Source organism: Mycteria americana, chromosome 11, assembly GCF_035582795.1.
Source record: "Mycteria americana isolate JAX WOST 10 ecotype Jacksonville Zoo and Gardens chromosome 11, USCA_MyAme_1.0, whole genome shotgun sequence".
NCBI classification, from domain to species: domain Eukaryota; kingdom Metazoa; phylum Chordata; class Aves; order Ciconiiformes; family Ciconiidae; genus Mycteria; species Mycteria americana.
Window position 1 is genome coordinate 23,343,564 of NC_134375.1, and position 22,805 is coordinate 23,366,368.

General features: G+C 44.1%; 1 protein-coding gene across 2 annotated transcripts in view; it reads left to right on the forward strand.

Moving 5' to 3' along the window:
• Positions 1-7,739, forward strand: part of EEFSEC (eukaryotic elongation factor, selenocysteine-tRNA specific) — a 130,876-nt gene extending 123,137 nt beyond the window's left edge. Inside the window, exon 6 of one of the 2 annotated variants that reach the window (XM_075513971.1) lies at positions 6,973-7,114. In XM_075513971.1, coding sequence (XP_075370086.1) covers positions 6,973-6,981 — 9 coding nt within the window. In that variant the 3' untranslated portion in view covers positions 6,982-7,114. Of the gene's footprint in view, positions 1-6,972 lie in introns of both variants that reach the window. The other variant, XM_075513970.1, reaches the window with a different exon arrangement.
• The last annotated feature ends 15,066 nt before the right edge of the window (positions 7,740-22,805 follow it).

Genomic DNA, 22,805 nt, shown 5'->3' on the forward strand with positions numbered 1-22,805 from the left:
CGGTCCGTCGTCGCAATAAGCGGGGGAGAGACTGGTCTGTCCACTCTCAAGCGCAGCCCCTCTGCATCGGGCTGTGGCAAGGATGTCTCCATCCGGGGCTCTGATTATTTCTGATTTTCAGGTCAACCGGCTTTTGTACTCTCTGTTAGCAGGAGAGTTGATGCAGGCACACACTCCTTAACTGTGTAATGAGGGTTCAGGCTCTGAGGGTTCAATTTAAGGAAATCCTGAAATTGTGAAAACCAGCTGTTACAAATAAGCCATTGTGAGTGAGGATTATCCCCAACCCTTTGCCTCTTTCAAGTTTTGCTCTTTTTTTTTTTTTTCTTCACTCAGGAAGAAAGAAAAATGTCTGCCTGTCATATTAAAAGGTTACGTTTGCTTTGGATAAAAATTATTTCCAACATCAAATGTGCTACGTTAACTTTTTCTCTGATGTTCAGTCAATTTTTAACATTTGAATGTTGACAGGAAACACGAAATTGTTGGTAGTTGAGTCTTCTACCTGCAGCGCTCAAAGGAAGTGAATAGGATATTTTGTTTACAGAAGAGAAAAACAAAGTTCAGTTTCCCACTGAATCTCTGCTCACAAATTCCTGAATGGAATGGGAGGTTTGGAGATAATATCAGCAGTCAAGAATAGTCTAGGAATTTCTTAATATTGAGTGCAAAAAGGAATATTTTGTATTCCAATGAGAGCTACTGGTGTAGCCTCGATGTGTTTTTTTCCTAAGACGGTGGTAAGAATCCTGAGCCAGCGCTTTCCCAGCAGAGCACGGCAAGTACCATTGCAGGTAGCTGGTGTAATATGTTTGCTGATTTCTCTATTGGTAGGATGAACTTTTAATTTTGACCTGAAAGCAAAGTTCTCATGAATCAGGAGACTTGAAATCTTTTAACATGAATTTTTTTTCCCATTACAGTTTTTTAATGCTGTAAGAAAACTGTGTAATCATCCATGCGAATACCTTCATGTTCATCGGTGCTAGCTAGGATAGTTAGGCATTTTTTTTACAAGTGTGCATATGAGAAGGGAGTTGTTGAAATTCAGCAAAATAAATTATTCTCCTTGGCTGTGCTGGAGAGCATGCCCTGCACCTATATTATTACACCTGTTTTCAATGATGTGTTTATCAGTTGCTTAAAAATTACTCCTGTCTCTGGCTGGGCTACAAGGAGATACCGTATTATCTTGCTTCTCATCTACAATGCGTCTGGCATTCAGTCTCTAAAATATTCCATTCAAACACGACGTTTCATTAGCTTTGAAGGAGACAGGACTATTCCTAAATAGTAGAGAGATCTGTGGAAATAGAAATATGGAGATGGGAAATCTAAAAAATAAAGTTGGAAAAGGAGACGTATAAAACTTTTGAAGGGCAGACTAGCGAGTGGGATTGGGAGTAAAGGAAGAAGGAGCTGGACTTCAGGAGAAAGAGCAGAGACCACCCTTGGAGACTTTCAAGGAGAAAAAAAAAAAAAAAAGCTAAGATGGCAAAGGAATGACAATATTAAGTGAAGGAGGATGTGAAGTGGGGAGGTTATGTAAAAGGTAACGTAGGATCCAAGCTTACAGGTAACAGCTGAAATAAAAATGTATATGGGGGAAAAAGCACAGCAGTGCTCCTTCACCCTGCTGTTGGATTAGCAAAAGGAATTAGGAGAGCAGCTCTATCAGCTTTGTCCTCCTTCCAGCTGAAGTAGTAGTAGTAAAAACAAAGCAAAAGTAAACCGTGCTGGTTATGGACATTTATATGCTTCACGTGTTTGTTGTGATTTGTCTGCTGGGCGGCACTCCCAGCAGTCTGGTATGGAGACCGTCCGCGGGCCTGAGGCAGCCACCGCCGGGTCAGCAGGAGGGTGTTCATCACACGGCTTTGCTGAGTCCCTGTTACAGGGAGGCCTGGTTAACATAGGGAGAAGATGAAGCATTAGAGAAACCTTAAAACTTGTGCAGATAGGAGGATCGGGGGGGTGTCAGAATTTATTTCCTATATTTATACACAAGAAGGGGTCCAGAATTCTACAATGTGAAATTTCTTAGAATCATAGGATCGTATAGGTTGGAAAAGACCTTTAAGATCATCGAGTCCAACCGTAAACCTAACACTACCAAGCCCACCACTACACCATGTCCCTGAGCACCTCATCCCAATGTCCTTTAAATACCTCCAGGGATGGGGACTCAACCCCTTCCCTGGGCAGCCTGTTCCAATGCTTGATAACCCTTGCAGTGAAGAAAAATGTCCTAATATCCAGTCTAAACCTCCCCTGGCGCAACTTGAGGCCATTTCCTCTCGTCCCATCACTTGTTACCTGGGAGAAGAGACCAACCCCACCTCTCTACACCCTCCTTTCAGGCAGTTGTAGAGAGCGATGAGGTCTCCCCTCAGCCTCCTTTTCTCCAGGCTGAACAACCCCAGGTCCCTCAGCCGCTCCCCATCAGCCTTGTGCTCCAGACCCTTCCCCAGCTCCGTTGCCCTTCTCTGGACACGCTCCAGCCCCTCAATGTCTCTCTGGGAGTTGGGGGCCCAAAACTGAACACAGCATTCAAGGTGCAGCCTCACCAGTGCCGAGTACAGGGGCACGATCACTGCCCTAGTCCTGCTGGCCACGCTATTTTTGATGCAGGCCAGGATGCCATTGACCTCCTTGGCCACCTGGGCACACTGCTGGCTCATATTCACCTGGCTGTTGACCAACACCCCCAGGTCCTTTTCCACCAGGCAGCTTTCCAGCCACTCTTCCCCAAGCCTGTAGCATTGCATGGGGTTGCTGTGGCCCAAGTGCAGGAGCCAGCACTGAGCCTTGTTGAGCCTCATACAATTTCCATACAAAGTTATTGAAAACTGCATGTTTCTATGCAAACTTCTTGCATGAGTAATTGTAAAACCCCAGGCTGCAATGCATTTGACTACATAAGATACTGCAAATCACTAAGCAGCTAGCTTTTATTTGTGAAAATTGTGTAAAATATTGCATTTATCCTTTATTTTGTGCACGTGAAACTCTTCTTAGACCTGGAAAATATTTTTCCTGATGAGGTATTGCTCTTCATTTGAATTTGAAAATTCACTTTTCTTTTTGCATTTATAAATGACTCGGTTTGCATTAAATCCTTGAGACCATGCTGAGACAAAGGATATTATGTTAAGAGTCTGTATTCTTTTGTTAATTATTAACAGTAGTTGAAACTAAAAGAATGAAGTGGATTAAGCTATTTTACAAGTAGATTTTGTTATCTAACCTGGGTTAGTTGATGCTACGAGTACGTTTTACCTAAGGCCTGTCTGGACACTTTTTGTTACAGACGCGGTTATGATGGGTGGGCATGAATTTGCTAAGCTTTCAGGTATCTTATGTGCCTCTGAGGACTGCCCGTTAATAATATTAATACATAGGTATTTCCCACTGTTCTGTGCAAGGCATTTCTTAGAACTTTGAAGCGAAAGTCTTTTTTTAACACACGGACCTTTTCAATTTAATCCATTACCAACTTGGCAAAATAAAGTAATTGTCCAACAGAGGAAGAAAAAAAAAATCTATTAACATTTGCTACAAATCCGAGTAGTACAGGCAGCACTTAATTAATGGAACAGATTTCTCACTGTGTATTCAAGCTAACATAGCTATTGTTCAGGAGAGATTAGACCCTTAATGTAAGTAAGTTAAACTACACCTCCATCTAAAAATATCCGTCATTTCAGCTATTAAAGGTCTGATGTCTTCTTCGGTGACAGATATATTTCCCTTCATTTCCTTGGTTTTGTAAAATGTAAAGTATGCATCGTGTGTAACGCGAGAAATCCGCGGAGGTCGATGAAACCCCGATTGTGCCTCCCCGCCTGCTCCTTTGTGCTGCTCCCTATCACAGAGCCCTCCAGCCCTTAGACCTCCTGGCACCAGCGCAGAAAAACAGAAAATGCCATTTGTTAGGGTACGATGCCAGCCACCTAATCTGTTTGCAGAATGAGGGCCGTGGGATCTGATTAGGTAACTCCGATACCTTGTGAGTTTAGTAATACCTGAGCTGCCTTTGGCTGTCAGCCTGTCATTTCACTGCTAGGAACGACCACGTTCTTCCATTTCTTCTGTAAACTTTTTACCCATAATATGTATTTGAATCCAAATAGGTGTTAAGTAAAGATAGAGCTCACCTGCAGCCCTTCTCTCATACGTGGGAGTTAGTGACAGGGTGGAGAAGGTGCGATTGAGTTTTAAATACCTTTTCCCCAGTACAGTTCCATGTGCAGCATAACCTTTTTTTCCTGGAAAATGAAATTTTTCACACATGAGACTCTTTGTTTAAACACCTAAGACGATGTCCCGGCTTTCAGATGTGTTGGGCAGCCCACGTGCTCATCGATGTCGCTGACAGGTTTTGAAGCTGGGTTTATCCGAAGCCGTTATTTCATCCTGGCGGCTGGGAGTCCCCCCGCTTGCTGCCGTGGCCGCGCGTGGGCTCCGGGGCGAGAGGCTGAGCTGCCCGGGGCATCGCTGCCCTGCGGCTGCAGGCGAGGCTTTGGGGTGGCAGCCGAGGTGCCTGGCTTCAGACACCCACAGGGGAAAACTTTGGCTGCAATTTTAATGCCACATCTCCTCCCTTCCTCTCTCCTTTCCGCCAATTAGCATTTTTTGGAAATTCAAGTCTCGCAAAGCCTACTAACAGAGAGAGAAGTGTTTTAGGATTTGTTTGCTTTAATTAAAGTGTGTCTTTCTGAAAAGATTTAGTTAAACATCTTCCTTAAACAGTAATGTGCCAGTAACAGCAACATTAGTAACAGTGATAAGACCCAGAAAGGGAAACCAACTAGAAAGCAAAACGAAATGTTTCTTTGTCCGAAAAATAAATGGTCTTCCCAGGAAAGTGGAGGAAACCCTGTTCAGGGACACTTAGAATATTAGGTTGATCAAAACAGTAGAAAACATGCAATGTGAAATAAAGCCTGCAAAGGTAGAGTGTGGGACTGTGCGGGGTCAGTCTTTTTGCTGTTTTTATTGTTTCCCTCTTTTTTTTTTTTTACTATTGCTATTTTTTTCTAACAGCACCCAAGATGTTCTTAGAGCTTTCCAAATAGGAGATAAGTTGCTTTTCATGTAACGATAAATTATTTTTCGTAATGAAGATGGAGTGATTGTAAGGGTAATGATATTAATAGGATTTATATGAAAGCATCCAATTAAAAAATCGAAACAGCTGCATCAAACAGGACTATACAGTGTAATAAAACCATATAATAAATCTGTGGCCAGGCCACACCATATCAAGTTTGATTAATTGAACCTTACACGTGCAAAGATAGTCACTATCAGACTTCTCAACCATCAAGGAAAAACAGTCTCAATTATTTTCACAATGAAGTAATCATTGCTTTTTTTCCTGTATTCTGCCATCTGAAAAGAGAAAATAGCTGCTGCCTTGGCTGTGAAATACAAGATCTTGCAGAACTATGCAGAGTTGATTCTGCTTGGTGCTGGACTTCTGCGGCCTTTAGTGTAAATTGTAGTTTATTTGGTTACGTACATAACGTGCTGCTTTTCTCTTCTCTTGTGCTCTTGCATTTTTTTTAAAAAACGCAAGACCCCTCTATCTCCAAAAGTCCTCCCCGTGGCTGCGCTGCGGGGCGTTCGGGCTGTTTCGTAAGCCCTGGTTATGAAATGGCAAATCGGCGGTTTCCTGGGCTTGCTTCGAGCCTTCCTCCCTCCCTTTGCCGTGTGGCGGGGATGCTGCCTTGGGACAATTTGCTACCTGCCACGGCAAGACGAGAAGGTGGGCTCTGGGGCCGTGTCCCCCGCGGTCGGCTGTGCGTGCCTCCAGATGCGTCTGTGCTGGAGCGGATCACCTGCGCTCGCAGACCTCCTGTCTCCAGGAAATCATAAGCATCTCGGGCTTCTTGTCGGGCTGTGATATGAGAATCCACATCTGAATTTCAATGTGAGGGGAGAGAAGCTGATTAAGTGTTTGAGATAAGGTTATGCGACACCACAGGTTAAAAATACCTGAACTGAATTTGGCCAAATGCTTGAGAACCACGGTGCGGTGCCTTCGGTTGGTGCCGAATAAGCTTCCGAGGAGTTTGCTGTCTTCTGCTTTAAGAACGCGATTCTTCAGGAGTGGTCTTTTAGGAGCTGCATCGCTCTTGTTTTACAGTTTTTCTGGACGTTGCTATCTTGTATTTCTTATCTAAAATGTCACCAATGTGTCAAGTTAAAAGAAAATATCAAAGCGTAATAAACCCTAGCCGTTTAGGAAGAAAAGGACAAATATTTTTGTTTGGTACAAATGTCTGGAGAAAGACTGAAGTTGGATCCCCAGAATCCTACACAGGTTGATTCTGGTTCCCCTAAGAAGTGACAGTTGAAACCCTTAACAAATACTGTGTTTTAGCCAAACAAAAAACCCCAAACAAACACAAAACTGTGTAATTTGTTAAAACCTAAGCAGTGTGCTTCTGGCAGGCCGGGCAAATAGACTAAAGACATTCAAGAACCTTCTGACTCTTAGGGCTCTCCATAATTTTAGTATTTTACCAGTTGTTTTTCATTCATGACTTATATTTTAATAAATATTCTTAGTGATGAGAAGAAACTTTGGGAGATGTGTGTAAATAATAGGAAAGGTCTGCTGAGTAAAAGGCTTAGACCAGGCAAGTTGGTCTGGCTTGTTTAAATTTTTGCCTATATTTACTACTTTAAAAGCCGTAGAAGGATACAGCCAGGATACTGCACTGGATTTGGGGTGTCACTTTTGTGACCTGTGTTGAAAGGCTTCTCTGATTTTTCACGTGAGTGTGAGACTTCACAGTCCAGAAGTGTGATGCAGAAATGTGACTTTCCTTAATGCATCTGATTTACTTTCTTATTTTCTTTGGTTGATTGCAGAAGCATACTTGCCTGTTCATTTTTTTTTTTCCAGTTATACTGAAATGTGATGTTCAGCACGTTTGTCATGCATGTTCTTGTTTTTTACAGGTGGGCTGAAGCCAGATACCAAGACGCTTCTTGCTGTTGCCTCCAAGAAGAAATCGAAAGCCGGGAAGGGGGATACAACCAGAGAGGATGAAAGCAGCAAGAATGATTCAGCCCAACCTGTGACCATCTCTCTTCTCTTTAAAAGATATGTCTTTGACACGCAGAAGAAAATGATTCAATCCTGAGAAAGCAGAGAAGCCTCTGATCGCACCTGAGAGACCAGACCGAAATGAATTCGGGTGGAATGTGTGTCTTGTCTGAATGCAGTAGACCTGTTCCTTCCTCACAGACAGAGCCTGGAAGCTCCTGCTGACTATGTGCCCCCTTCCAAAATCTCTGTGGTCTGGTTTTGTTCTGTTAGAATCTGCTTATTTTGTAATTTTTTGCAATGTGAATCTTTACGGCCTCTTGGAGAATGTCACCTGCGGGATGAACACATTCGGGTGTGCGTTCTAATAGCGGCATCTTTCTGGAGAATTGTTTTGAAGTTTCTCTTGATTTAAAAGTTTGCCACCGATGTTAATCTAAATCTAGTCAAGATGTGAATTTCATGCGACCCACAAAGTGAAGCTGATTAGTCTAGGTTTATTTCCCCGAGCTAAGTGGGGGACAGAAAGCACACGATATAGTAGGTGAAACCTAAAATGGATGTTTCACATTCCTTCAGCTGCAACTATGTAAGATGCTATCTGAGAGATGGTATGGATCTTTTTTATATGATTTCTATCTAGCAATGTTTTTCATATTAAACATAATGATGCGTGTAACTGAGAGTCTTAATTGTTCTGTTTGCTGTTCCAAAGGTTCAGAACCTATCTTCAGTGACATTTTATATAGCTTTTCTGAATTTCCTGCCTGTTCTGCGGTGAATCCTACTCCAGAATTGTTTTCTTTTTTGTAACCAAAATGTCTTTTCTGTGTGAAAGAAAAAGTTGCCTCTGCAAATAGTCAAGGGCTTTATTTCATTAAAATAATGATAGAAGATTGTAGTATAAGCCTTGTAAAATGAATATCTCCAAGATGCTTTAGAAACCATTAGTTGTTTAATAGGGATTTCATGGCTGCTTTAGTTCTTCCTCTCAATTTCAGGTCCCAGGCTCATAAAAAGGAGAGCACCGGTAATATCCCTTCTTTGTTATTTACAAAGCCTAGGACACCTTAACACGAAAACTAACAATAATTCCACAGGTACGAAAGCTGCAGTCTGGAACAGAAATTGGACTCGGGCTTGGCAGCGTGGAAAATGTTAGTTCCTGCCTTTTGAACAAAAAGAGTAGTTCTGCTCATGGATGTTAAATAGCAGCCTGGGACCCATTCGCTGAAGCCAGCCACAGGAGATGACCACAGGTATAATTAAAGTGCATTAGTTGCATGTGGAAGTAAATAACTGTAATAGATTGCTACACTTGTTCTTAGTAATCATATTATTATATTATGGATAACACTCAAAGTGTTATGCCTATCAATGGATATTTGATTAATGAGTCCATCATGCTAACATATGATCCTGGTTTTTTTCAGTCTTTTTCTTTTCCTTTTAATGTTCAGGTAACCAAAGGGGATACAAATGGCAAAAATATCAGCTATTGAGGGGATATTTACAGCTGGACAGTTGTGAGACAGGGCAGGTCTGGTGTCAAAACTAGGTTGATGGTGCCCCTTTAAATCAGAACAGAATTAGTGCTTTGTGGAATAATCCCAAACAGTTTCTGCTGAGTGAGTCCCAGCAAAGCTTTAGCACATCCCTTAAGATTATGGGGTATGCTTTCAGCGTGATCCCAGAGGAATTAGGCAGGCAACTTCAGCTATGGCTTAATGTGGCTGGTGCTGCCAGCCTTGCTGGAAAATGTATCTTTCTATAACGAAAAAAATGCATTTCACACCCCTGTCACCTCTGCTTCCCCATTTCTTTCCTCTTCCCAGACACCCCCAAAGGCAGTCTTTGGAAAGAATATTTATTATGTTATCTTTCTTCTAAGCCTTTATCAAATCCTTTTTTGTACCCTGCACTGTTACCTCCGCTTAAGATACTGCAGTGATGGAAGCTAGAAAAACAGATGACATAGAAGGACTGCCATTATTACCATCCCAGGTTAGTCTCAGAATTATTGGTACAAAAAAACCTCTCATTAAAAAAAAAGGCGAATTATTACATTTTTATCTGTATAGTTCTAATGTCCTTGCCGAATTTTAAATGGGTCACTAAATTCTGCCAACTCTGCTTGGAGTTCTGGAAAGAAAAGGGCAGTCGTCATGAGCGGTGTCCTGCTGTAGGATATTGTTGGCTGCTCCAGAGTTGTTAACCTCGCACTTACAGGTTTTTGTCTTTCTGACTTGTAAGGCATTTTGGAATCGTTCTGGAGAGGAGGCCGTCAGTGTAAATGGTGGTATGTATTTTTACAAAGCACTGTCTGATTAATGTTTTCCCCCTTAAACTGTGGATTGCCATCAGTGAGTCAGTTGTTATGGAACGTGATCCATTTGAAAACTCACTAGTCCTGAACACTTAGCTTTGCAGCCCTCTGCTTGGCTGAAAGGTCTTCTGGTGCTGAGGGTCCCATGGTTTAGTTGCTCGGGGTACTCCAAGGGAGGGAGCAGCACCAGCTTCCAGAGTTGGACCTCCATCCCTTTCTTGTCCAGTCTCCTCTAATACACTTTTTAAAATCTTTCCCACTATCTTCTGTCGCATTTCCAGACTAGCATACTAACTCAACATCTTTCTTCCATCCTCTCAGTCCAAGACCTAACCTCCTCCTCAGCACTCCTATTTCCCATCTTTGCTTATTGCTTCTTGTTCTGGCTCTGCTCTTGCCTCTGGAGAAGGAGATGCAAATCCGGGTGCTGGCAGGGCTCCCATGGCCGGTATTGGGAGCCCAGCATGGTGGGGAAGGCTCTTGCCCTGCAGCTTACACCAGCTCCCGTGTGCGGTGTGAAACGGCCTGCGTTCGGGCGCTGAGGCTGGGACGACTTGGGCAGAGTCTCGTGGACAGCTACTACTGACCCCTGAGCAGGCTGTGGGGAGGCGTGCGGGCCGTGCCTCGCCTCCTGTGAGTCCCTTCGCCTGCCACCGAATCCTGCCCTTGTCCTTTGCAATCCTCTATGCGAACGCCCTGTCGCAAAGCCCTGTCCTTTCGTTTTGCTCCCCTGGCAGAGGTTTGTGTAGGACGGACAGCTGGGGAGGTATCGGTTAAAGACTGGGGTTTGGTTTTGTGTGTTTCCCCATTTTTAGTTCCAAAAGGAGAACTTAAATGTGCCTGAGAACTTTGATTATAATGTGCTGTTACTGCAGATCTCTGGCTGCTGTCCTGAGGCTGTTGGATACACATTCGAAAAAGGGTGAAATGGTGGAACAAAATGATTATGGGAAAATCAAAGCTTTTAAAGACATTTGTAGGATGAACAGATGTTCAAACATTCTTTTATTTGGTTTCCAGACAGACGTAGCAACTTTCCTTTCATCCTCGTAATCAGTGCATTATGCTGTAATTTGTAAAAATGGCATTAAAAAAATATTAACAGGGTCATATTGTGATCTACTGACTCTGTGTCATTAAGCCATACAGTTACTGGGATCAGGGGTTGAATGTTGCAGAATGTACTGTACTAGCTTATATTGTCGGACTGTAGGATAATGAATCCAAAGTGGAATAAAGATGTAAGGAGGTTTTTTAATACTGCTAAGGTTGTCAGTGTTGCAAAACTAGAAATTATTATGGCTGTGCAGCTGTTCGGTGAGTAATACATCTTTGGGTTGTGGGGAGAGGAGTAGTGAGAAAAGCTTTGTTTTTCCAGGCCTGTTTTCTGCTTCTCCTTGGAATTTATTTTGGGACTGCAGTCTGGCTTGTGATCCTGCCAGAGGTCTTGAGCCGTGAGGGTCAAAGCATGCAATCTTGGTAGCAAGGATTCAGTAGGTGGCATCCTTTACTTGGAATCAAAACGAAATCTCCCCACCTAAAAATGGGGTATGCGCTGGCATTGATAACAAAGATTTTTGAATCAAGCTTGCAACCCATCTCTCAAAGAACAGTTTCTATTTAAAACTATGGTGCATTTAATGACTGGGGCAGAGCCATTAACTCCGGCCTGTTGACCAAGCCCAGAAGCAGCGGTGTCCTCTCTGGGTGTGTTTCCTGGGGAGGCTCAGTGACAATAGCTCTTTTCCTCCCTTCCTACCGCTTGTGTTAATTGGTTGCAAGTACCTGACTATGGCAAAATGAGCCATCCGCGCTGGCGGAGTCCTTGGTGTGTACGAGACGTCTCTTTCGGGGCAGTAGGCGCTTTCCTTGCTTGCTGGAGTTGTGCAGTTGAGCAGCCACAGGGTGGCAGAGCAAAAGGGAGAGCCCAGCACCATGAGGAGCTGTCACGATGCAGTCATGTCCTAGAGCAGCCATGTTCCACCCCAGGACCGTCTGCGTCTCACTGCTGGGAGAGCGGCTCTGTATTTACATCCGTAAAGTGCTCTGGGATTTTGTGAAATGAAGGATGAAAGGCAGCAGAGGAATGCTAGTTATTAGCAGTTTCAAAAACTCTTTGTGTTTTCCTTTCAGTGTAATATCCACAGCGAGCTGAAAAGCTTTTAGTTTACAGACGCGTGAGTTTTGAACGAACTTACCGAGGATATAAATAGAATAATTTTAAGATAAAGCCTAGCACAGGGAGCTAACCTGCTGAGCCTGGGAGAGGGGGAAGAACTGTATGACTGCAGTCTGCGGTGAGGCCAGTCTTGCTAGATGATGGGCATCCAGAAGGAATTCAAGGGTTTGGGGAGGTTGTGTTTAAGCAAGATATTGGAGGAAGGGGGAATAGCCTTCTGGGATTCCCCATGCATTCTCCTACTCTTCTGTGCAAAAATAGGTTAAAAGCATTACTTGATACGGTTGTAGCTCTACCGTAGAGAATATGTAAGAGGAGAAAGAGAGTACGGTGGGTCTGCTTGTTTCCTGTTGCCAATGCCAGAATATGGAGTCTCTCCTGCATCTGCTGCTGTGCACGCAGCACTGTTTTTAGTTCTAGTTGTTTGTGGACTTAGAGTTTAGGATAAAATAGGTTTTTCATTTCCTAGCAAGCATAACAGTTCTTTATTGAGATAAAGACAGTTTAATAGGTAAAGCAAAAGCCACGTGCGCAAGCACAGCAAACCAAGGCATTCCTGCACTCCTTCCCATGGGCAGGCAGGAGTTCCACCATCTCCAGGACAGCAGGGCTCCATCACACGTGACGGTGACTTGGGAAGACAGATGCCATCACTCCAAATGTCCCCCCCTTCCTCCTTCTTTCCCCAGCTTTATACACTGAGCATGATGCCATATGGTATGGAATAGCCCTTTGGCCAGCTGGGGTCAGCTGTCCCAGCCGTGTCCCCTCCCAGCTTCTTGTGCCCCCCAGCCTCCTCACGGGTGGGGTGAGGAGCAGCAAAGGCCTTGACTGTGTGTCAGCACTGCTCAGCAATAATGAAAACATCCCTGGGTGATCAACGCTGTTTTCAGCACAAATCCAAACCATAGCCCCATACCAGCTACTATGGAGAAAATTAACTCTACCCCAGCCACAACCAGCACATTCTCCACGCCTTATTCCATACCATTTATGTCATCCTCAGGTGTCACACTATCCAATACATTCTTGTTACCCACCACCACCCTTCCCATCCTTTGGATTAATACATAGATATCATTCCCTTAGTCTATGGACCACCCCTGTGAAATGTCCACAAATGTCCACTGAGTTCATTTAGTCCATGACTTTGGGCTCCACCTGTATGGTGGTCACTCAGGACAGGAGAGGTGGTGTGTTGCGTGGTTATTGGGCACCGAAGCCAGCTCAGGTCAGGTCACTGCTGCACTTGCGCTACTTCTTGCAGGCTTGTCCTCCATTGGTTTGGGTGGTTCCTGCTATAGTACTTCCTATAAAATGCAACTCAGATCACGGGTTACAACAATTTAAAGGTATTTCCATTACAATCTCCACCCCTGGCCCCTTTGGGCCAGGTTATAGGGTTTAACATTGCAATGAACTCCTCCCCTTGCCCCTGCTCCAACTTGGACTTATCCACAGACTGCAGTCCCTTAGGGGTGCTCCAAGCAGAGCCTTATCTATGAGCCACAGTCTCTCCAGGGGTGTACCTGCTGCGGCATAGACTTCTCTACAGCCACAGTTGCTTTGAGGTACACCTGTTCCAGCATCACCTTCTCCATGGGCCACGATGCCTTCAGAGATATACCTGCTCCAGTGTGGCCTTACCTACAGCCGCAGTCCCTTCAGAAGTAAACCTGCTCCAACATGGCCTTACCCATGGCTACAGTCTCTCCAGGGGTGTATCTGCTCTGTTGTAGACTTATTCATGGCCACACACTTTGAGGTGCTCCAGTGTGACCTCATGCACAGCCACAGATGCTTCAGGGTGTACCTGCTGCAGCATGGACTTATCCTTGGGCCACAATCCCTTCAGAGGTGTACCTGCTGCGGCACAGACATAACCATGGCTACAGATGCTTCGAGATGTACCTGCTCTGGCGTGGACTTATCCATGGCCACAGACACTTTGGGGTGTCCTGCTCCCACATGGGCTTGTCCCCAGGTCACGGTCCTTTCAACTCGAGTTCACGCTGGAGTTCCAGCCTGTCCCGTACAGCAGCACAGAAACAGCAGCGATGCCCTGGCCATCTGCCAGCCCAGGCGCATGGCCACTGCTGTTATCAAAATGTTCCCAGGCACAGCACAGTAAGGTGATAAGCAGCACAGCAAGCAGCGAAAGCAAAAAGCAGCCACTAACGAGCACTAGACTCTAGTAAGGCAAGCAAGCCCCGTGGCGAGCATGGAAGCCTGTCAATTAATAGCTAAACAGCAATAATAGCTATAAATTTGATCTAGCGCATTCCAATCACATCTGTCATTATCTTGAACCCTTCGAGCCCCACGTTGGGTGCCAAAAAGGACTGTCGTGGTTTAACCCCAGCTGGCAACTAAGCACCATCCAGCCACTTGCTCGCTCCCCCCCGGTGGGATGGGGGAGAGAATCGGAAGAGTAGAAGTGAGAAAACTCATGGGTTGAGATAAAGACAGTTTAATAGGGAAAGCAAAAGCTGTGCCAGAACGCAAAGCAGAACAGTCTAATAAGGCATTCCTTCACTCCTTCCCATGGGCAGGCAGGTGTCCAGCCACCTCCAGGAAAGCAGGGCTCCATCATGTGTAACAGTGACTTGGGAAGACAAATGCCATCACTCCGAACGTCCTTCTCCTTCCCCCAGCTTTACATGCTGAGCATGACGCCATACGGTGTGGAATGTCCCTTTGGGCAGTTGGGGTCAGCTGTCCCAGCCGTGTGCCCTCCCAGCTTCTTGTGCCCCCCAGCCTCCTCGCGGGTGGGGTGGGGTGAGGAGCAGCAAAGACCTTGACTGTGTGTCAGCACTGCTCAGCAATAATGAAAACATCCCTGTGTTATCAATGCTGTTTTCAGCAGAAATCCAAACCATAGCCCCATACCAGCTACTATGGAGAAAATTAACTCTACCCCAGCCACAACCAGCACAGTGTGTCTGCTATGAGTGCTTTTCTAAGACGGTACAATCACTGTGCAAGACTCGTATCTTCTTCCCCCCCACCTCAAGGTGACTGTTGCTTGTCAAAGAGAAATGCGCTAAGGGATCTCTTTGTCTCAGAGCCACATGTTTCTGATATGTGTTTCTTTTCTTTCCTAATAAATGGCAAGAGAGGGAATCCCATATAATTTTTTTTTTCATTTTGGAGCTCATGCTCAGGATCAGCTGTGAAAGGAACTCGCCAAACGGAATCAGAAAAAGCCTGCAAGATCTTTGGTAAATCTGAGGTCTACTCTGCACTCCAAGGCTCGTTCTTAAAAACTTGACTGTCGTTTTGACTTTTCTAGTTCATGTTTCTTAACCAAAAAGGTAATTTGAGGTCTGGAGCAAGAACTGCTAAACTAAGCAGCCCTGGTAGTGACTGACATGCCTGCTGGCACCATTGTGCTGGTATTTTGGCTCAACTGATCTGATTGCTTATGGTCCTTCAAGAAATCTAGACTGTTCATTAGCTCTAGAAGGTTCTGTTTAAATCAGTTTCTTTTCCTTTTCTTTGATTGGAAGTCATGCAGTCTTTTTGTGTTTTGGTTGCTGGTTCTTAGATTCCTCCAGGGCCTCATTCATGTCAATCAGACTCCATCTTCCTTGGACCACAAAATTGCTTTTGTTAGACTGTATATGGTCCTCATTCAGATGTCTAGGAACCACTTCTTTTACACTACTTGTCTGTGAAAACTGATATTTTAGTACCTATGACTTCAGCCTGACAATTAGGAGTAATCCATGCCCTCGTGGTGAATTCATTCCCAAAACAGCATTCCATAAGGACAAGCTGAAACTTAGACCCCACACAGTGTTTTTGCCTAAATTTCTTCCTTTTAGCTAAAGCAAGCAATTAATTATCTAGTTTTCTTTCTTAAACTTCATGTTCGCTAAAGCTAAGTTGAACTCTACACCCTCTCTGACAATACTGGTTTATTACCTGGAAAGATCGAGGTCTTTCAGAAGCTCTTCTAGACACTGTCAGGTTACTCAAAGATTACTCAAAGATTACCTATGTTGGTGCCCGCCTGCATTAATGCGTATGTGATTTCTTTTCTGGAGAATGTTGATCATACTGTCTATGAGGACATTAGAAATGGCAACAGGGTATCTAGAGATAATCGTTGGAAGAAAGAAAAGTTGCTTTCTGTGCAGGAATCAGAAATAACCAGAATAACTCTCCCCAAAAATAAGGCATCTGAGATGTTTTCATTGCCTACGCGTATTCTGTAACTCCCCATCCTTTTTTATAACTGCAGAACATATAAAATACCCATTTTTTTATATTGTAGCACAGGAATGACTTACGTCTTGCCAACAATATCCTTTCTGGTGATGGACTTCTTGGTTGTCACCGCACACTGAGCCGACGATTGTAGAGAATTGAGTGCGTACTCCAGAATCTCTTGAATTGTAACTGCCAATTCTAAGCTTAGCATCACGTAAGTTTTGTCTAGATGCGTTGATTTGTATTTATCTCTGTTGAAGCTTGTTTGCCTTTTTGTTACCCACTTACTTGGTTTTGTCCGATTCTTCTGGAATTCCTCACCGTGTAGAGCGTCCTCTGCCTTCTTTGTCGTGAAAGAATGGGAGAGTTGGGCCTGTCTGTGCGTTTAAACCCTTGGGCTGAGGTGTTGAGAAAGGAGGGAGAGGGTGCTTGCGCGACCTGTAAGGGATGCACGGCTCAGAAGGACGCCTCGCTTCAAAAGTCATTCTTTGCATAGGGAGCGCACAGGCTCTAAAGCAGAATGCAGCTCGTGCAGGAGGGTAAGCAAGCGTGCTTTTATTTTCTGTCGCTGATTTTTTTCGTACCTTGAGATTTAGACACAGAGTTGATGTTCTGTGTATGATGTAGTTTTAATTTGAGTGAGACAACAATTGAGTTCCGTGGAGCGTTGCTCAGTGCATCAAAACCTGTGTTCCTTAGGTCTCATCCTCAGGTGCTTCCTGACAAAGAGTATTGTAGAGTACTATACCTATGGAAAAATTTCACGCGTTGAACTAATAGGGAATTCTCCCTGGGAAGCTTTTTTCCCTTCACTTTGCATCTTAAGAAATGAGAAGGGTGCGAGGTGTGAGACTCGGCTGATTTCCTTGGCGAACGTACCCTATCGCAGCTTTCTTGGAAAAAAAGGGAAAGGATCAACTCACCGGATTGAGAATTGCACCATGCTCAAGAACTACGTTGCTTGTGGTGCAGCCATAAAGCTAATTCCTTAACTCAAGTTGGAGTTGGTGTGCTGGCAGCTCGTAGCAAACGAGGACCCACTGCGGCCTTTCGGATGGCAGCGGGGGAGCGAAGAGCGCTTGGCGTTCTGCAGAAACGGGGCTCGTATGAGCTGAAGGGGAAGGTGAGATGGCACAAACAGAGGGGTTTGGCACGCGGGAGGGAGGTTGCATAGCTTGAGAGTGATGGAGCACGAGATGTGTTTTCTCATGTACATCTTTCTTGTTTCCTTTTTAAATGAACTCAGATAGGTTTCAGTTGTTAATGTGCGTGGAAGGGAAAAGGAAGGGATGATGTGTCATCTTCCCCAGCTACAAGTTTAAAAAGGAAACTCTGGTAAGAGAAGCATTTTATTTGGAGAGAAATCCAAATCACTTTATATTTCAGTCTCTTTTTTTGGTTGTTGTTGTTTTTAACGCCAAAGATTTGATTTGTGCTTACAGCCCTACTAAGTGGGCAATTTGGTCTCTATCCAGTTCTAAGTTGAGTTGTAAATCTCATTTGCTGTCTGGCAAAGCATGGCGTGACTGGGCAGTTTCAGGGAGACATCTGGGTTTAGAACAGTTGAAAAGCAAAGAGGTTTGCTGGTTTGGGATGAAAACGGAGCTGTCGTGATCACGCAACTGGAAGAGAGGTAAGGGTTTAGGCTAAAAGGTATTTGTAGAGGCCTAGGAACTGCTGGAATAACAATATCTGAGTGCACGTTTATCTCGTGATTTAATTCTGTTGTTATAACAAAGGTATATAAATATTTAAGCATCACAGGTTTTTAACACAAATTTTTTTTAAGTTGAAGTTGCAAAATCACTATTGAGAAAAGCTCTCTGCAAAGTATTTTGATGTATCAATTCCAGGTGCTGACAGCGTTTGACAATTTTTGCCCTTGTTATATGATGTGTTTCAAAACCGTTACGTATAATTCACTCTCACTCATATGTTTGTTGCAGTAAATCCGTCCCCAGTTGATGGCTACAGAACTGGAAGAATGAGTTTAGCGAGTTGTCCGCCGTCACACGTGTGATGTTGCGAGGGCAGAGCTGAATCTTCAGACTGTAGCTCCTGCTGCTTCTCTTCCCACATTTCACTTGCTCACCATGTGAAGGCCGCTTGGGAGTCTGCTGAGACTTGGGGGTGGTTAGTCCAGACTCCTCAGAACGTTTCCTTTCTTTCCTGGACAAAAGTAAGAGCAAGTCTGACGTAATTTCATCTTTCATTGAGGCAACGCAGACAGAATTTGTCTAGTTGTTCCTTGGTCCTTTTTGATTTGGTCCGTCTTCCAAAGGCAGACGGTAAGATGGATTGGCTGTTGTGTGCCATGCCCCCTGACAAAGGAGGCTTGGCTGGCAAATATTACTTGTCTCCCACTACTAAAATGGGCACAAGTGAGCTCGTGGTAACTTTCTCTGGAATTATTTGCTTAAAATACTGGCGTTAATATGATCTATGGAAGAGCAACAAAGACCACCTTCAGCTTGTATATAAGGTTTGCTAATTTGCAACATTAGTTTTGCTGGTTAATGTTTTTTTTCCCCCTTTAATTAGAAATTTTAATTAGAGCATGCTGTGTATTAAGATGTTAAAGCTTTGACTGGCAGTTTGGAATTGCAGCAGGATCAGCCGTCTCTGTAGGGCTGTAACACAGCAGGGATTAGCTCGCACCCTTCTGCCTGCAGGTATGTTTTGCTTCTTGAGTCGGAGCATCAGAAAATGTTTTTCAAGGTAGCATTCATCTTCCTGATCAGACCTTGCCTGTTCCAAGGGACCTGAGCTTAGAGGGGATCTACAGATTCACCGATCACACAAAGGCAAAGTTTCAAAATTGAATGACAAATAGGTGAATTGTTGGACTGGTTGACCACGGCATTGGACCAGCCTTGCCCCTTTGCCCGCCTGCTCCAGCTGCGATGCTGCCAGTGCAGGGGAGGATTCCCTGTCCCTGTCTTTGGAGATCAGTTACTATGTTGGCACGTCCTCAGCTCCCGTTTTCAGTCCTGCCTAGCGATGTAGAAGAGAGCTGCCCGAAGAGTTCTCGCCGCCTTTGATCTGCTGATGTCAGCTGTCTGTAACGCCCCAGGCATAGCGTGTCGTGGGTGTGAGGGAGCCTTGAAGGCTGACGTGTTTTGAGTTGCTCAAGCTCCCTTACCTCATTTTTCTTCTCTCCTGCTTTAAAGCGGATTCACGGGAAGATAGGGATAGATTCTAAAACATTTGCATTTAATGTTTCCAGCATTACACTCCTGGAAAGTACAAAAACTTCTGCCATGGATAATTACGGAATAACCTACTCATCAGGGAACTGTTTCCCCAGACTCCTCACCCTTGGTGGATATCTTGTGTCCTTTGAGCCTGCAGATCGGTATTTCTGGTCTGTCTAGTGTAAGTGTGGGTTTTTCTGTTACCCAGACAAATACCCCATCATTTAAAAAATTGCTGAAACGCATTTTCCAAGGTATCTTGTGGCGCTCTAACCCACAAGCTAATTAGGAAAGTGCAATTTTAATTTGCTATTTTCAGTTGATTTCACGTTCTGCTGGAAGAGAAGTCATGATTTCCCTTCCTTCTTGCTGTTGGTTTGTTTACCTTTGTCAGATGTTGTCTGTCTTCAGAAGCGCAAATCTTTGCAACCTCTGTTGGTATAGAAAACTATCCATGCTTCTAATGGTTTTATTAAATCAATATGCTCTTCAAAATGAAGATTGATCAGTGGCATTTTAATAATTTCAGTAATATCTGTCCCTTTTCTTCAGCATCTATCCCCCAGAGTCCTGCTGCGCGGGGTCCGTGTTCTATTGAGCTGTTCACAGTGACGCCCAAATCTTTTATCTTGGATGCTTCTGTTAATGTATCGGCGTAGTTCAATTTCTATGTTCTTTGTGGTTACCTTTCGCTTGTCAATACTCAATTTCAGCCCAGCTTTGGTGGTACTTAAGTTCTTCCTCCTCTTCCTGCCAGATAAATTAACTTTGGGCTATTTGCAAATCTCGCCCAGTTACAGTTCTGCCCTTTCTGGAAGGTCATTAAGTTCAGCAACACTGAGGTTGGCATGGAGTTTTTTAGCACGCTCTTAATCTTTCACTTGGTTAAAACCAGACTCTTATTTTACTTCTATCCTTTTCTTTCTTTGCTTTTTTTGCAGATGGTCTTTGATAAGCCAATGGTTTATGAACGTGTGTGGATAATTCCAGTAGAGTGGAGATGCCCAATTTTCCTTTGCCTTTTTGGTGCTTAATGAATCGCATTTACCCGGATGATTAGCCAGCCTGGTTTTGCTTCTTGCCTCATGGCTTTAACTGGCATTGAAGTAAGCTCACGCTGGTCTGTAATTCCCAGGAGAATTTTTAACTTCTGTTTTAAAGAAAGTGATAACGTTGGTAATTGGCTGCAGTTAAGACATGTATTTCTGTTACTGTGTGAATCATTTAATAATGCTGTCAGTAATGCAGCGAAGCATTTTAATAGTCATTTTCTGCTGATTGTCCGCTTACTTAGTGGACTCGGCCGTTTTTATGCCAATCAATGGAAGTGAGTAAGGGTACCCTGGCTACTTTAAAAAAAAAAAAAAAGCTAAAGAAGCAGAAGAGTCTTAATGTAGTTCAGAAGCACGTTCCTGCTTTGGTTTGTCTGTCTTTTTTTTTTTTTTTTTTGCCATACAGTAGCAGAATAACCTGAATCAACAGTTGATAATTCCTGAATGTTATTGAGCTTCTCCCCTTTTTTGCTGAGCAGTTCTAGTCCAAAGTTGCTCACAAAACTGGCTCGGCCATCAACACAAGTTCTTGCGTTCTTCACCTGATTGTGAAAGCAGCTTCTGCTTAAATTAGTAAAACTCAAGTTTTCATTATTCATCTGAAGTTTAGGCTAGCACTGTCGGAAAGCACCGTGGAAGGAGTTTTTGCTGGAAGGACTTTCGCGGGTATCGTGCGTCTTGAGCCAGGCAACCCCTGGGGAGTGGCTGGGCAAACCCAGCGTTACCATTCTGCACTAGGCTGCTCCGGGCTTCTGCCTGCTGCGGTGCCATCCGAGTCCAGCATTTCAGTGCCTCAAAAAAGGAACATCAGGAGAGGCTTTGCAACAAGTCGAAAATGAGCAGTGATGTAGAAAATAGGCCATGATTGAAAAAAGGCTGATTTAATTAAAAGTTTATGGCTGGGACGCTCTGGTATAAACAGCCTGTGGCTCCCGGCTTGCAAATTCGGTGTCTTTCTCTTTGTGGCTAATCTAGCCGTTTGTGCTTGCGGTACCAGAGTTTCTGTTACTCTGAGCTCAAAATATCAACTCCAGGTAAGTGACTGTGCACTTATATGAGGGAGGAGAACCTCTTCACTTAACCACAGGCGTGCAGCCTTTCTTGGAGGGATGGCCAGACGCAGCGCGACGAGTTACAGCGCGGCAGTGCCGCAGCCATCCCAGCTTGCGGCATTGGTGCGTTAAGAGGAGGAGCTCTGTTACCTGCGTGATTTGGAGGACGATACGGTGGTGTCTCATCCTAAGATTGCACCAGATCAGATGGAAAGTAGTGTCTTTTGAGCTTCCAGTCTGTTTCTGGTATCTCCATTCTTTCCTTAGAATCTCATGGCTTGCTTTGCCATGTGAACTTAGCAGCGATGTTCAAAAGCGAAGCGGTGGTTGTTTTAAAACAACTTCTCAGTGAGTCTTGGAGTGACTGTGTCCAATTTAGGATCAATATAAAGATATTCAGAAAGCAAACCCTCTTTTGTCCCATCCGTTAGCAAGATCTCTTCCAAATCTGTCACTGATAAGCATCTCTGTGCCTTTTCAGTAAGGAGCTGTCATCTGTTAGATGGATATAGAATGACAGGGGCTGTCGCTTCTTGAAGGGAACCCTAAGGTCATCTTGTCCCTCTCCCTACCCAAAAGAAGGATCAGCTGTATGTATGTTACTCTTTTCAGGTGTCCAACTAACTTGTTTTTAGAGGTTTTTGTCACTGGCTGTCACAGGACTTTACAATCCTTAGGGTTGTAAACTTGGGAGGGAGAGGGAACAGGTTCCTTCTTCCCGGTATCTTACTTGAATCTTTCGTGTTGCAGTGTAAGCCTGTTTATATTTTTTTTTAATCCTTATCCACTGTGGTACAGAGAACACACAATTCCTTTTCTCTTTGCAATACTTTATGTACGTGAAGACTGATCACATCCATGCTCAGTCATCTTTCCTCTGGACTATGTTCTTAATCCGTGCGGTCTCTCCCCTTGGGGGCTGTGTTTCCTAGATCGGGAGCAGTTTCTGTCTTCCCGAGTTTCTCCAAATGGTCAATGTCTTTCCTTAAGTGCGTTTCTCTCGAGTAGGCAGTTCTCTAGCCAAGGCCTCAGGAGTACTGCCTGAATAAGGCAGGATTTTAACTTTGGGCGAGTCTCAGGCCATCTTCCTATTTATGCTTCCCCATCTGCGGGTTTTGGAGAATCGGGCGTTTATTGCCTTAAGTTTAATGGGTGAGCCCAGTATCACGTTGCCTCTCTATAGGTCTGTTACGTGGGCTTTCATTTCCCATTCGGTACTTACGCATTTCTACGTCCCCTCTGAAATAGCTTCCTATTTTTTCAGACTACTTCCCCAGTTTGCTGGGATCACTTAAATTCCAGTCCTTTCCTCCAGCAGACTCATTCCCACCCGATCTATCCAGTCATCAAGATCATTAATGAAAATATTGAATAGAATTAGCTCGAGGACAGACCTCTGTCAACCATGCTTAATATATCCTTCCAAACAGCATACCATTGATAACTATTCTCTTAATGTTCTCCAAACAGTGTCATGCTCAGCCTATAATGAGTTTCTCTAGGTGATTTTTCCCTAGCTTGCTTGTGTGAATGTCTTGTGGAAAACGGTCAAAAGTTTTTTCTAAATCAAGCTACGTACAGCTATATTCTAGGTGACTTTTTCCGAGTTTTTTACCCTGCTTTCATTTGGCTTCGGCTGCAGAACTGGACCTGTGTGGAGCCTGCTGTCCACAGGGCATGTGTTTATTTTTGGTTTTTACTAGAATCCATTTTTCAGAGAAAAGTCA